Source organism: Lacerta agilis, chromosome 11 (assembly GCF_009819535.1).
Source record: "Lacerta agilis isolate rLacAgi1 chromosome 11, rLacAgi1.pri, whole genome shotgun sequence".
Taxonomy (NCBI): domain Eukaryota; kingdom Metazoa; phylum Chordata; class Lepidosauria; order Squamata; family Lacertidae; genus Lacerta; species Lacerta agilis.
In genome coordinates this window covers 29,950,068-29,963,438 of record NC_046322.1, presented here as the reverse complement: position 1 = coordinate 29,963,438, position 13,371 = coordinate 29,950,068, and the positions used below count along the sequence as shown (strand labels likewise).

Genomic DNA, 13,371 nt, shown 5'->3' with positions numbered 1-13,371 from the left:
TGGTGAAGACACAACTCTTTTCCATAGCCTTTTACACCTGAAATGTGTGTTTTCAGATCCAAACCTACTCCTTTAACTACAAGATGTTTCAACTGTTTTTACTATTGAATTTTAATTGTTGTAACCTACCCTGGGACCTGATGGTGAAGGGTGTGTAATAAATTGAAGAAATAATACTAATACTGTTAAAATCCTGAGGAAAAAGGAAGGGACTGAAAACTGCTAATATACTGATTTTAACGACCCCCCCAAACTATGTATTTATTTTTTGCTAGAAATACATGCATGCTTCCAAGAGACAGACACCTAAAGAAAGGTAATTACAATTTTGAAACTTCCCAATTTAACTGGCATTCATTATACTTTTACTAATTTTACAAAACAATTATTGTTTCCATGGAAAAACACAGCAGTAGAAAATGCTGGCGCTGTGGTCTAAACCAGAGCCTAGGGCTTGCCGATCAGAAGGTTGGTGGTTCGAATCCCCGCGACGGGGTGAGCTCCCATTGTTTGGTCCCAGCTCCTACCAACCTAGCAGTTCGAAAACACGCCAATGCAAGTAGATAAATAGGTACCGCTCCGGCGGGAAGGTAAACAGCATTTCCGTGCACTGCTCTGGTTCGCCAGAAGTGGCTTAGTTATGCTGGCCACATGACCCAGAAGCTGTCTGTGGACAAACAACGGCTCCCTCGGCCTATAGAGTGAGATGAGCGCCACAACCCCAGAGTCATCCGCGACTGGACCTAATGGTCAGGGATACCTTTACCTTTACAGGATACATTCTCTCTCTCTCTCACATACACATACACCCTACTGTTAGCAAGTCAATCCTTGCTTGAGTATGGGTGGTACCTAAATACTGGCAGAACATTACACAGGCAAAGCATGGACCACAGATAATTACTGCAAGTGAGTTGCATTAGAACATTTCCTACATTTTAGAGCAAAAGGCAAGACATATACCTAACATATAATATGCAGTGCTTGTAGCAATGCTGAATGGCCTGATGCTCATATCAACTGTAGTATTGTACCTACGTTATAAAAAACAGATCTTGAGGAAGCTAGATGATTTCAGGTCACTGCAATAAAGAATGCTGTCGTTAACACAGGGTTGCCCTGAAGGCTCAAACAGGGTTACAGCAGAATGTGCAAATGCAAACCAAATTAAGAGACTCCCAGACAAATAATTGATGCTGAGATTCACTGACATCCAATCATCGTAGATATGCTGCAACAAGACAGGCCTTGGACACAAAAGTAACAAACAAGGCAGTGAGAGTACGGTAGTCACTGCCAGCACTTAAGAGGAGTTTAGAGTTTGAAATGGATTAAAAAGGGGATGAACCTTAGATTGAGCAAAATAACCTTCTACTAACTTTCAATCACATAGGCTTCTTGCACTCAGAACAAACTGAAGTTATTCCCAACTAGGTATGGTGAAGCACATTATATAAAAAAAAGAAATACTTTTGAAAGTAGCTCTCCAGAAGGAGCAAGTTTAGGAGGTTAATTTCTCTGGCAGCTAAAATTATGGCTTATCATCTGACCAAGAAGATCCGTTGAGAGTAAAAATCATTAAGTTACTTTAACCATTTTAATTACAATAACCTAGTCTTTGACTTGTCGAAGAGTAAGTTGGATTCATCATACATTTAGTTGTGTTACCAGAGTTAGAAATGAAGATCAGGAAAGGATAATAATCTGGGGAAGCAACCCCCTAAGAAAGTTAATGCCCCAGACACATAAAAAGGTATGCTTATATCATTAAATAAAATGACCTAAGAATAAGCTACTGATTGTAATCCCACTTCCATTGCTCCAAGCAGTTCTACATCAATATTTGACCAAAACTAGATGACTCTCGTGGTTCCTTCCAGCTGTACAATTTTTTCCTCAAGATATGGAAGTTTGCATACAAAGAGCCAGTGTGGTATGATAGAGTGTCAGACTAGGACAGGCATAGGCAACTTTCGGCTCTCCAGATGTTTTGGCCTACAACTCCCATGATCCCTAGCTAACAGGACCAGTGGTCAGGGATGATGGGAATTGTAGTCCGAAACATCTGGAGAGCCGAAGGTTGCCTATGCCTGGACTAGGACATGGAAGACCAATATTAAAATCTCTTCAGCCATGAAATTCATTGGGTGACCTTGAGCCAGTCACCACCTCTCAGTCAAACCTACCTCCTAGACTTGTTGTGAGGGTAGGTATATGTAATCATGTTCATAACCTTGGAATCCTCAGAGGAAAGGTGGGGTGTAAAAGCAATTAATTAATTAATTAATTAATATACTTTTCCCTAGCATTTTAAATGGGAGTTTTATCTCTTTAGCTGTATGCTATTTTGAAAACTACTTTAATTTGCATATTTTTATAATACTGTGTTTTTTATTATGTTGTGTAAGACATTTTGGAAAGTTTTCAAAGGGTAAGCTAGTAATCCTTACTGTATATAAATAAATGTTTACATTTCCTCAGTTGAAACCAGTGACTTAATAATGTCTTAATTTTGAAGGGATTGTTCCAATAGAAAATATTTAGAAGGAAAATAACGTGAGTTATGGAGTGCATTGATGAATATGAAACCCTATAGGACCCTCTAGTGGCAAAGAATTTATCATGTTAAACCAGTCTGTTATGTAACTTTTCTGTTCAAAACACTAAAGCATTTGGGTGGTGATTTTGAATTCCTGATTAATTACATCCATTTAGCCTTGAAAGTTGGTCTATTAATACTCCTTCCTACGGGCTACTAGAGATGAAAAAATCTAGCTACTATCAGTAAAGAGCTTATCAAATAACACAGGTTTGTAATGTTATTCCCCTGAATAAAACTTTAACATAATTTAACAGAAGCCATCCGTTTATAAACATCAGACAACTGATTATAAAAATCAGTTTCATTCATTGATTAGTTTGAGTATTCACTGAACATTAACTATATGCTTGAAGGGGAAGGAAAGATGCAGATACATCCAGTGAACCCATACAGTCACACATCATGCTCTGCCTCTGCTGCTGCACTTCCTTCACTAGGAACCCATCTAAATCTATATGGAAGTCATCTCAAAGGCAGAAAGGAGATGTAAAAATTTATTCTTACATTTTAATTTAAAACAATTATTTTAAAACATTAATTTTTTTAAAGAAAAGGTATGGAAGGTTAGAACATGATGCAAACAGTGATTACCAAACACAAAACAGTGAATGCTTGGGTGCTCCTAACTGCTAAAACCAGGGAAAAGTGAAAACCAGGGAAAAGTGGATTTCATCTCACAGTTACATTAACTGGCACGCCTGAATGCAACAAACTAATTTTTAAACAGCAGGCCACCATCTGTTAGTATCAAATTATTCACAGCTATTAGAACAAAATAAACAATGACTTTTAAAATTCTTTAATAGATTTAGTACCTATGCCTGTTGCAGACTTGAAAACTGACTCAAATTCATAGTGTACGCATTCCCATAGTGGTCTCCATATATTATTTAGGTGCACACATGCTTTAATGCATCTTCCAATAATACACTTCATAAGCATAAAAAGTCATTCTACTTCCATCACCGTGCTGCAGTCCTAAGTCCACTTTACAGATCATTTAGTGATCCAGATGGATGACAGAAAGAAATCATTGTAAAGTATCAAGCATCAGTATTAATAAGGAACACACATTATTACTATCAAGAAATATGTAAAATAAATACCAAACAACAAAACAACTCTGAAATGAATTATAGCACATTTAGCCTATGAAGAAAATAATTTGTAATTCAATTGCTAGAGGTACCAGTATGCAAATAATATACATATAACATGAAAATAATCCAGCATTATCACTAAAGAATAGGCGGATTATTAGTCTCATGCTTCACAAACCCACTTTCAAAGTGCTGAGAATTAGACACAAACGACTGCTTCTAAACTCAAGGATGCAACCACGAACAAGATTAAGGCAACCATTGAAGCACCCAATCCATCACACTTGGTGGGTGTTGGATGCGATGGAGGTCTTCTGCTGAGTCCAAAACAGCTCTGCTGACCTATACTCACAGAATGATCGCTTTTTCAACCTTGAGCTCCCTTTCCACCTGTCAAAACTGTGGGGTGATTGAAGTAGCACACAAAGGCACAAGCAGAAGCTTGCAGAAACTCCATGTGACGATCACCCAAATTTAGGATTAGCATAGAAGGAGTTAAAAGGGAATAACCAGTAAGAACCTTTAGGGGGCGGGGTTATGCGGGCTATATAAACCCCTCCCGGGGAAGGTAAAGAGTCTTTGTCTTTGTATTGGGGCTTGTTGTGGGTATTGAGAGGCTGGAAGGAGGGTGGCAAGGGAAGGAGTAGGAACAGGGGTGGGAGAAATCGTTGGGCACTGTTGTTAACAAGAACACAACCAAGAAAGGAATTGTTTATTTAGAAACCACATGCTTGTACTAAACTTCAATAAAAACAGTTGTTCCAATATTCTCCTTGACTGAACTGAGTGAAGTAAAATACCAGACAAACTGGTTGGTGGCAGCAGTTAATTAACACATGGTGAGCATAGGTATCAACGGACCGTTAAACGTCTGGGGGACCTGTGCAGGTTGAGCAAATCGCCACACTCCAATACAGGGCATTCTGGGAGAGGAAGGAAGGGAGCCAGCCCAAGATCCTATGGAACCCCAAACCCATTGCTGTCGTTTGACTACAGTGAGCCCAACTGCTACAGTTTGCCATTAAAGACAAGAAAAATAATTTCCATTTATTTTTAACTTAGTATATTTTCACTTGTCCATGGCTTCCAGTTCAGTTTTTGTATTGTCTTGCCATTGTTGCCTTGGTGTAGCTCAAGGCCTGGTACCAGTGTCCAAATAAAAATATCAAATGTATCTGTTACATAGAAGCGTACCTTGCAGAAGTCACAGTATTGATAAGTTTTTCAGTTTGATCTGACACATCTGCAGGAAGAATAATCTCAACAGGCTGCAGGCGTAAAATTAGACTTTCCAACTCTATGCGGCCTACAGAATCTTGAAAACTGTCATAAATAACTTCTCCTGTAGTAGGCTGAGCAGCCTAAAAAAAGTAAAGATAATAAAAACTAAATACGTATTTACACATATGGAGGTGAACTGCTATTAAAGCAGAAGCCCATGCATCTCAAAGAGTATAAAAGGCTAGAGAAAATATTCAAGGTTACTTACCACTATGCCTATGACAACACTTTCCTGGTTCTTATTTCTTAAACCGTCTTTGCTTTCACACACACACAAGAGATAATTATCACAGACATCAGATGATATTTCTTCAGCTTCCATAGCATTGTCGAACATCAGCAGAGGATTCACATTTAAAAAATCTTAAGGAAAACAGGTTCTCTACCTCGTTTTTATATAAAGCAGTTAAAATAATAAATCACACTACATTGGATAAAGATTGTTACAGCTCAGTTAGTCCACTGTGTGAAGCATGCTTTTGGATTGAAGCGAGGCATAGTCAAGCTTACAGCATACCCACTAACATTAATGGGACTTAAGTTAGTCCACTGATTTCAGTGGGTCTACTCTAAGCATGCCTAGCAGTGCAAGCCTAACCATGTAAGACCTAATGAATTAAATGTGAGTTACTCCCAGGTAAGCAAGTTTAAAATTGTAGCCCATGGAGAAAGAGTGTGCACATTAATATAGAACCAATTGTCTACTGCCAAGGGAGTATTAGAATTACTGCACAATTCTATACATGTCTACTAGAAAGCAAGTTTCATTAAGTTCAATGGGCCTTACTTCCCAGGTAAGTAAGTACTGGATTGCAACCTAATTTATGGATTACAAGGATATCTTCTCCAAGAACTGTAGATTTTGTATACAGTGCAGTTAGTTGTCTGCTAAAGAGAGAGCTTCTGTTTTCTCCAACAGCCTTCAAAGCAGCTGTTTCCATTTGTTTTATAACTCCTACCTGCACGAAAAACAAATATCTAAACCAACAAATAATATGAAAGTAAAATAAGCACAAAATTTTAAATTTGTTACATTATGGATGGGTATAGAAATGCAATATAAAAAGACATATGACATATTTAATTGAAGGAACAATGATTCATTCTCATTTCAACGTAACACAGTTCACCATTCAATGCAGAAGGAATAAAGTAAGAATATACCGGTATGAAAAGACTACTAAGGCACCACAATTATACAGCTGGACGAATTATTCTTTAATTTTAATGTGCCATCCAAAATCAGGACGTATCATGTAGTTAACTAGTTACTGAAACTCACATACAGTCGTGCGAAAAAGAGTGTACATCTTCTTTGAATTCTGTGGTTTTTCGTATCAGGACATAATAACAATCATCTGTTCCTTAGCAAATCTTGCAATTAGGTAAATAAATCACAGGTGAATAACAGCACATGACATATTACACCGTGTCATGATTTATTTAACCAAAATAAAGCCATTCAAGCTGTCTTCTTTGCCTTAATAAAGCCAAGCATGCTCCACAAAGTGGGAGAGGCCACTCAAGACGCAATTGTGTCAACAGCCCTAGCTATTTGGATAGCTAGAGCTTTGACAGTAGTGCAAGTCATAGCAGCCAGAAAACCCCGCTTATGTGAAGGTGCCACAGACATCCATAAGCATGTGGCACTGATTGTTACAGCCAATCAAATTAAACAGAAGTAAGGGCAAACAAGACCAAGGGCATAACCGTGATAAATGTTAAAAGCAAAAGTAGCAAGAGAACAAAAGGATCCCAAACAACCATAGATTCAAAAATAAAAAAATCAATGAAAATGAGAGGTGCCTACTGATGTTTTCAAGAACACATATAAAACTAGGCATGCAGCTTTGGTTCAGCTTAATTCTGACTCCCAGGTACAAATAAACAAGCAGAAAACATAAATAGAAAATACTGGAGTGAAGAAAATTATTTTGGAAACTTTTCTTTTCTACTAATAAAGTGAAATTATATAGTTGTGAAACATAAGCTCAGATAAAAATAAAGCATTGGATAACTTATTAAAGAACCAAACCTTATAACCCTTTGCTACGAGACGCCGAACATGAACAAATAATCTGTGAGTTGGTATGCTGGCAGTCATAAGGTTGTGATTTTTATGGCAAAAGATGTTCAGCTCCTTAGCAGCAATCTATAAAACATGACAATTATTAGCAATTTATTATGACAGCCTAGAGTTACCACTGAACTTGTGTCTATTTAGCATTTAATGAGCAGCTACCCATAAAATTAATAGAAGTAAAAAAAAAAATTAAGTCTCCCAAAAACAGAAAGAAAAATGTGACCTGGTTAACATATTACTAGCTATTAATAATATTAAATTTTATCTAGAGAGACATGAGCTCAAAGGAGGCAAACACATGCTAAATTTAAAATCAATTTTAATGATTTGCAAATTCTGTTCTAGGCAAATTTTGTGATTATTATTATTTACCTACAAGATTATGCAGAAGTACCAGCATTCTAACTTGCAAAGATCTGGACTACAGACATACTGTTCAATAAATAGCCTTTTACATGGCTTTGGCACAGCAGAGTTCCTCCAGGCCCCTGAAATCCACATGCAATTGCTGTGGTCACACCTCACCCTCTACCAACAGATTTGCATGGCTGTTCCTACTTAGGCTTAAGTATGTTTGGATGCTTTTTGACTTCATATTGCACCTTCTGCATATACTTTACAGAGATCATGCACAATATGTTAATAGCAACAGTGTGAAACTGTAAAACAATGTGGTTGATAGAAGTCCTTTACCTCTGCATCGTCTCCGAAAAATCTGTACTTGTAACCACACTCAACACACAAAATAGCATCCTTATACTGATTTTTAATTTCTAGGAACTGGAGCTCAAGGGGTGTGTACACACTTTTGCTTCTTTTTTTAAGAGTAGTATCAGTTGCATATTGAGTGTTTTCCAAACTCATATCAGAGGCAGAAAATTGGCTTTTATCTAGACACATTTCTTCCTGTGAGCAGAAGAGATCAAGCAAGAATGAAGAAAAACACAATTACACAGTTAGTAAAAACAGTATGATTCACTTCATTAGATGTCACATTTTCCAGCAAGAAATAAGAAGTGAATCTAGAATTCCACCCAAGTTTGAATTCCAACCCAACATTTTAACTTCAAAACTTCCTTCCTTCCCAGCCCATAAATCAGTGATAAGGTGGCAAGTCTGGCTCCAACATGAAATCAGAAATAGAAAGTTTGACAAGGCAGTAAGATGTATTCCCAAAATACTTCAACAAAATGTTCTAGCCCACAACACATTTTTACCAGCTTCCTTGTTTGCATATTGTATCTTTGTTATTCAATGCTTGTACCTGCATATCAAAAAACTATTTTTCCAGTTTATGAAAGCTGGTCCCCTAAATGGTTTTTTACATAGATCACATGAAGACTAAAATATGCAATTTTTCAGACGTGTAGTGAAAATATTGCAACCTAAAGGGTTGTATTAAGCTAACTTTTATTCAGAGCAGACCCACTGAATTTCAGACTTATGTTAGTCATGTTTATTAATTTTAATGGGTCTGTTGCAAGTAAAAAATATTTGAACGCAACCCAAAGTCTGTTAGATGTTCTATAAAGGAGCAGAAGAAAAATCAGTCATGCAACTGATACATTACCAGTCTGAAACTATAAAATCTGGAAAACTAATGGCTTACCGGTAATCTAGGGGTGGAAAACTTTAGGCCCAGAGCCTGAATGTGGCTTTGTAAGTCCCCGTGTCTGGTCCTCATGATTCTCCCTAGGCTACATCCCTTCTCCCTAGGCTATTTGCCTCATCAGTCATATTCTGCAATTTCTTTAAATGCTTTTATCTGGCTCTATTATGCCCTTGCATAACTGGCATGTGGACCTCAGAAGGTAGTCCAATAGGAAATGTGACACGAGTTGAAAAAGGTTGCCTACCCTTTGCTTAGTTTTCAAGGAAACTCTGCCACTATCAAGAAGGATTAACAACCACATAAACTGAATTTGGAAATCACCACATACCTTTAGGATTAACAATTATTTGATTCATAATAATGCTTTTGGCACATTACTAAATTATGATAAATATACAAGAGCGTTATCTTTCCACTAGCCATGTACTTTAAAATGTCTTCATCAATAACTGGCTTTCAACTCATTGTCTTCTCTAGCGAGCCATCAGCCGCAGAATCAATTAACTGTAAAGTCAATGTAAAATCACACACACAGGTTTTTTATCAACAATTTTCCTTATTAATCCGTAATACCCATATTTTTAAATGGAGAATTTAAAAGCAATTTGAGATCAAGTGAGTGAATGTTGAAACAAAACTCTCTCTCTCTCTCTCTCTCTCTTACTGACTCCTCTGTATTGTAACCACAGTCATCCCATTCAATATTTTCTGCTGAGCTCTAACTTGAAACACAGAACAGTCTGTCTCCAGATTTAGAAATACTATGCTGCCAGTATTCACCACTGCTTGCATTTGGAAGGGCTGGTGGCCTAATCCATGAAGAAACACACAAATAACATATTTTTAATAACTACTTGCCTTGTTAATGTCTTGAGAATGTTGAGAGCCACTTATACCATTGCTTCCAACCACAGAATGCTGGTACTTGCTTAAATCCACAGAGTGACTTCCGTGAAGAGTCTCTGAATAAATTCTTTTTCTTGGACGCTCCAAATTGAAAGAGAACTTTCGCAGTTTGTCTAAGGTTTCTGAACATATTTGGGAACTGGTAGATTTGTTTGGCTCTCCTTTGTCAGCAAATATAAACAAACAAATAAACAAACAAAAGATTTTCACCTCAGACTCAACATGCCCAAGGTTTAATTTCTTATTTTCCCTCCCAACCCTTCTTTCCTTATCCAAGTACAGTGTTACAATCATGTTTAAAAGGCACAGAGGATGGCATTATCTATGGCTCCTCTCTCTCATTTGTTCTCCATATTCAGTCTCCCATCAAGCTGCATCACTTCTCCCTTTAAAGGTAAAGGGACCCTTGACCGTTAAATCCAGTCGTGGACGACTCTGGGGTTGCGGTGCTCATCTCGCTTTACTGGCCGAGGGAGCCGGCGTTTTTCCGCAGACAGTTTTTCCGAGTCATGTGGCCAGCATGACTAAGCTGCTTCTGGAGAAACCAGAGCAGTGCACAGAAACGCCATTTACCTTTCCGCCAGAGCGGTACCTATTTATCTACTTGCACTTTGACGTGCTTTCGAACTGCTAGGTTGGCAGGAGCAGGGATGAAGCAACGGGAGCTCACCCCATCACGGGGATTCGAACCGCCGACCATCTGATCGGCAAGCCCTAGACTCTGTGGTTTAGACCACAGCGCCACCCACGTCCACTTCTCCCTTTACAGCATTGCAAATACATGGTCTTTTATAACACTACAAGACTATGGCCCTTTCTGCATTGGAGAAGGTTGACTAGATGACCCTCTGTGTCCCTTCCAACTCTACAATTCTATTATTCCTCTGCCCCACTCAGCAAAGGCAATCAGCTCTCCGGTCACTCTACACACATGACATCACTCCTTATATATTTATGCTGGCTTCCTGTCTGCTCCCAGATCTAGCAAAAGCTTCTTGCCCTAACTTTCAACGTCCTCTTTGTTACCCTTTCTCTCACTCCTGCCTGTGATCTTTGGTTCTCTGGTTCCACCACCCTCCATCATCCAAGGTCCTCTGCTCTATCCCCCACTGCTTGGAACTGCCTGAGAACATCTATGTAGTCTTTTGTTCAAATACCTCATCAAAGGTCCAGTCATGAACTGCTTTCGAACTGCTAGGCTGGCAGAAGCAGGCACCAAGCAACGGGAGCTCACCCCGTCACAGGGATTCGAACCGCCGACCTTCTGATCGGCAAGTCTTAGGCTTTGTGGTTTAACCCACAGCGCCACAACTTGAGAACTTTGGTGGGTAGGAAGGGTATTAATACTCCTAAACAAATACAGTAAATAAATTTGCCATTTAGGGGGATCTCCTCTCCCTTAAAGAAAACATAGTCTAAGAGAGCACCTTAATCCTGTACTGCTCCTAAATTGCCAGGTGACAGAAGTGGTTAAAGCTCCAGATGTTCCCAGCCACCCATCCTGCCTTAGCTTCTGCACCAGTTACTTGATGAGGAAGAAGGGCTCAAACAAAATAGAAGAGCTTCAGTAGTCTTGAATCAGACACAAAAACTCAGTCCCTGTTCCCACTCACTTCAAAAATAGCTTTTAATGTGTCACTATTTAATTATTGCTTTTAATTACAACCAGCCACTTTACTGAAAACTTACCAGTGTTCAGAGTACTCACTCTATTGACCTCTTCTTTTCTTCTACTCTGCAGAAGTTCTGAACGTTTGTCCACATGTTCTTGGTTTTTTACAACTCTTCTCTTTTTCCCATCAGGTTCATGAGTCTGCAAAATGTTATTTCAAACAGTTTCAGTCTGCTTGGACTCTGGAATCAGTTTGAAGATAAATAAAGAACAATCAAAGATTCAGAACAAACTATCATGAAGAGCTCTTTACTGTAATTATTTGAAATGATTAGACCCACTGAAATTAATGGGTGATATCCAACATTAGTCAAACTCATGAAAGTCCACTGAAACTTGATTTCAATAGTCAAAACAAAATAAAAAATAAAAAAATTCCTTCCAGTAACACCTTAGAGACCAACTAAGTTTGTTTTTGGTATGAGCTTTCGTGTGCATGCACACTTCTTCAGATACACTGATTTCAATAGGTCTGAGTATGACTAATGTTGGATACAACCCAATATATCTCTACAGCATGACTGGTGAAAAGACCCACAAGTCTTTCCCACAAGTCATGGATTTCAGTTTTCATTTAAAACAAAGTGTTTACCATTGCTTCTTTTTTCCAAAAGATAGAATGCAGTCAAAAACTTTTAAAAGTTTAACATGCAAGGTTTATCGACCTGCAAGGTTTAGCAAGCTGTATCTGAGTCAGCTGCCAGCACGTAGCTGGCAGTCCTTTTGCCCTCACCCCCAAATGTCAGTAACTTAGACAAAAGCCTGGGCACAGTTGTGAGAGACAGGGTGGTGCAATATAATAAAATAAATAAATAAAATGTAGTAATAAAATCTCTCTGATAAGACCACAAGGCAAAATGAAAAATTAGCTAAGTTTCTATGCAGTAACCACACAATCCATTACACCCTACACATTTAACACTTTGGAGTGCAATGTGCGCCCCAGTAGTTATTTACCAACCAAAGTATGTTAATCATTAGATTTTTATCTTTAGTTGTCATATAAAATGACAGAAATCAATGATATAGTATGAAAATCCAAACTAATTTTACCATACCACTAAAAAGCAAGAAAATTTTAGAATGGGACAGTCTATCCAGAGTGTGATTAGGAGTGAGCCTTAAACTCACCAGAGGAATGCACTAAATGAACAGTAACATCTGCAGCCTTCCTCCTCAAAGGGTGCCCAGGATGCCGTAACAAAATGAAATTAAATAAAACCATGCACAAAATAATTAAAATGACAACTATAAAGACTACAGTGCCTAAATATATCAATCCCCTTTCACAGGCCTGGAGAAATAAAAATGTCTTCAAATTCCACAAGGATCATATAACAATAATTCCTACAGCATTTTATATGTGTAAAATATGTTGCAATTTGTCACTCCTATCTTAAAATCGGGGACCCAGGTGGCGCTGTGGGTTAAAGTGCAGAGTCTAGGGCTTGCTGATCTGAAGGTCGGCGGTTCGAATCCCTGCCACGGGGTGAGCTCCCGTTGCTCGGTCCCAGCTCCTGCCCACCTAGCGGTTTGAAAGCACGTCAGAGTGCAAGTAGATAAATAGGGACCGCTCCAGCGGGAAGGTAAACAGCGTCTCCGTGCGCTGCTCTGGTTCTCCAGAAGCGGCTTTGTCATGCTGGCCACATGATCCGGAAGCTGTCTGCAGACAAACGCCGGCTCCCTCGGCCTATACAGCGAGATGAGCGCTGCAACCCCAGAGTCAGACACGACTGGACCTGATGGTCACTTTATCTTAAAAACACATTTACTTTAATTTAAGCCTCACTTAATTTAACAAGAAAGCATGCTTATGTTTGCAATTTTTCTCATTTGTATTCATTCTCAAGAACCCTCTGAGACTGGTTACAAATAAGAGACCTGATATGCCAAAATCACATAAACCCAAGATAGCCAATGTGGTGACCTCTAGATTATCTTAAAATACAACTCACATCAACCTCACAGGGTTAATGATCAGGGATGATCGGAATTGTGGTGCAGCAACACACTACTGATTCCAGATCAAGAGAAATAATAGTACTGCTCTATTCTGCCTTGGTCAGACCACACCTGGAATACTGTGGTGTCCAGTTCTGGGCACCACAATTTAAG

The 13,371-nt window shown here is 38.7% G+C and overlaps 1 protein-coding gene across 3 annotated transcripts in view; it reads right to left on the bottom strand.

The window, feature by feature from the left end:
* MSH3 (mutS homolog 3) overlaps positions 1-13,371 on the bottom strand; it is a 52,558-nt gene that overhangs the window by 37,571 nt on the left and 1,616 nt on the right. For 2 of the 3 annotated variants that reach the window (XM_033164305.1, XM_033164306.1), the window contains exons 2-8: positions 11,274-11,397; positions 9,537-9,745; positions 7,760-7,972; positions 7,019-7,135; positions 5,825-5,942; positions 5,192-5,337; positions 4,897-5,063 (exon numbers count right to left, since the gene is read on the bottom strand). In XM_033164305.1, coding sequence (XP_033020196.1) covers positions 4,897-5,063; positions 5,192-5,337; positions 5,825-5,942; positions 7,019-7,135; positions 7,760-7,972; positions 9,537-9,745; positions 11,274-11,397 — 1,094 coding nt within the window. Of the gene's footprint in view, positions 1-4,896; positions 5,064-5,191; positions 5,338-5,824; positions 5,943-7,018; positions 7,136-7,759; positions 7,973-9,536; positions 9,746-11,273; positions 11,398-13,371 lie in introns of those variants that run through there. The other variant, XM_033164307.1, reaches the window with a different exon arrangement.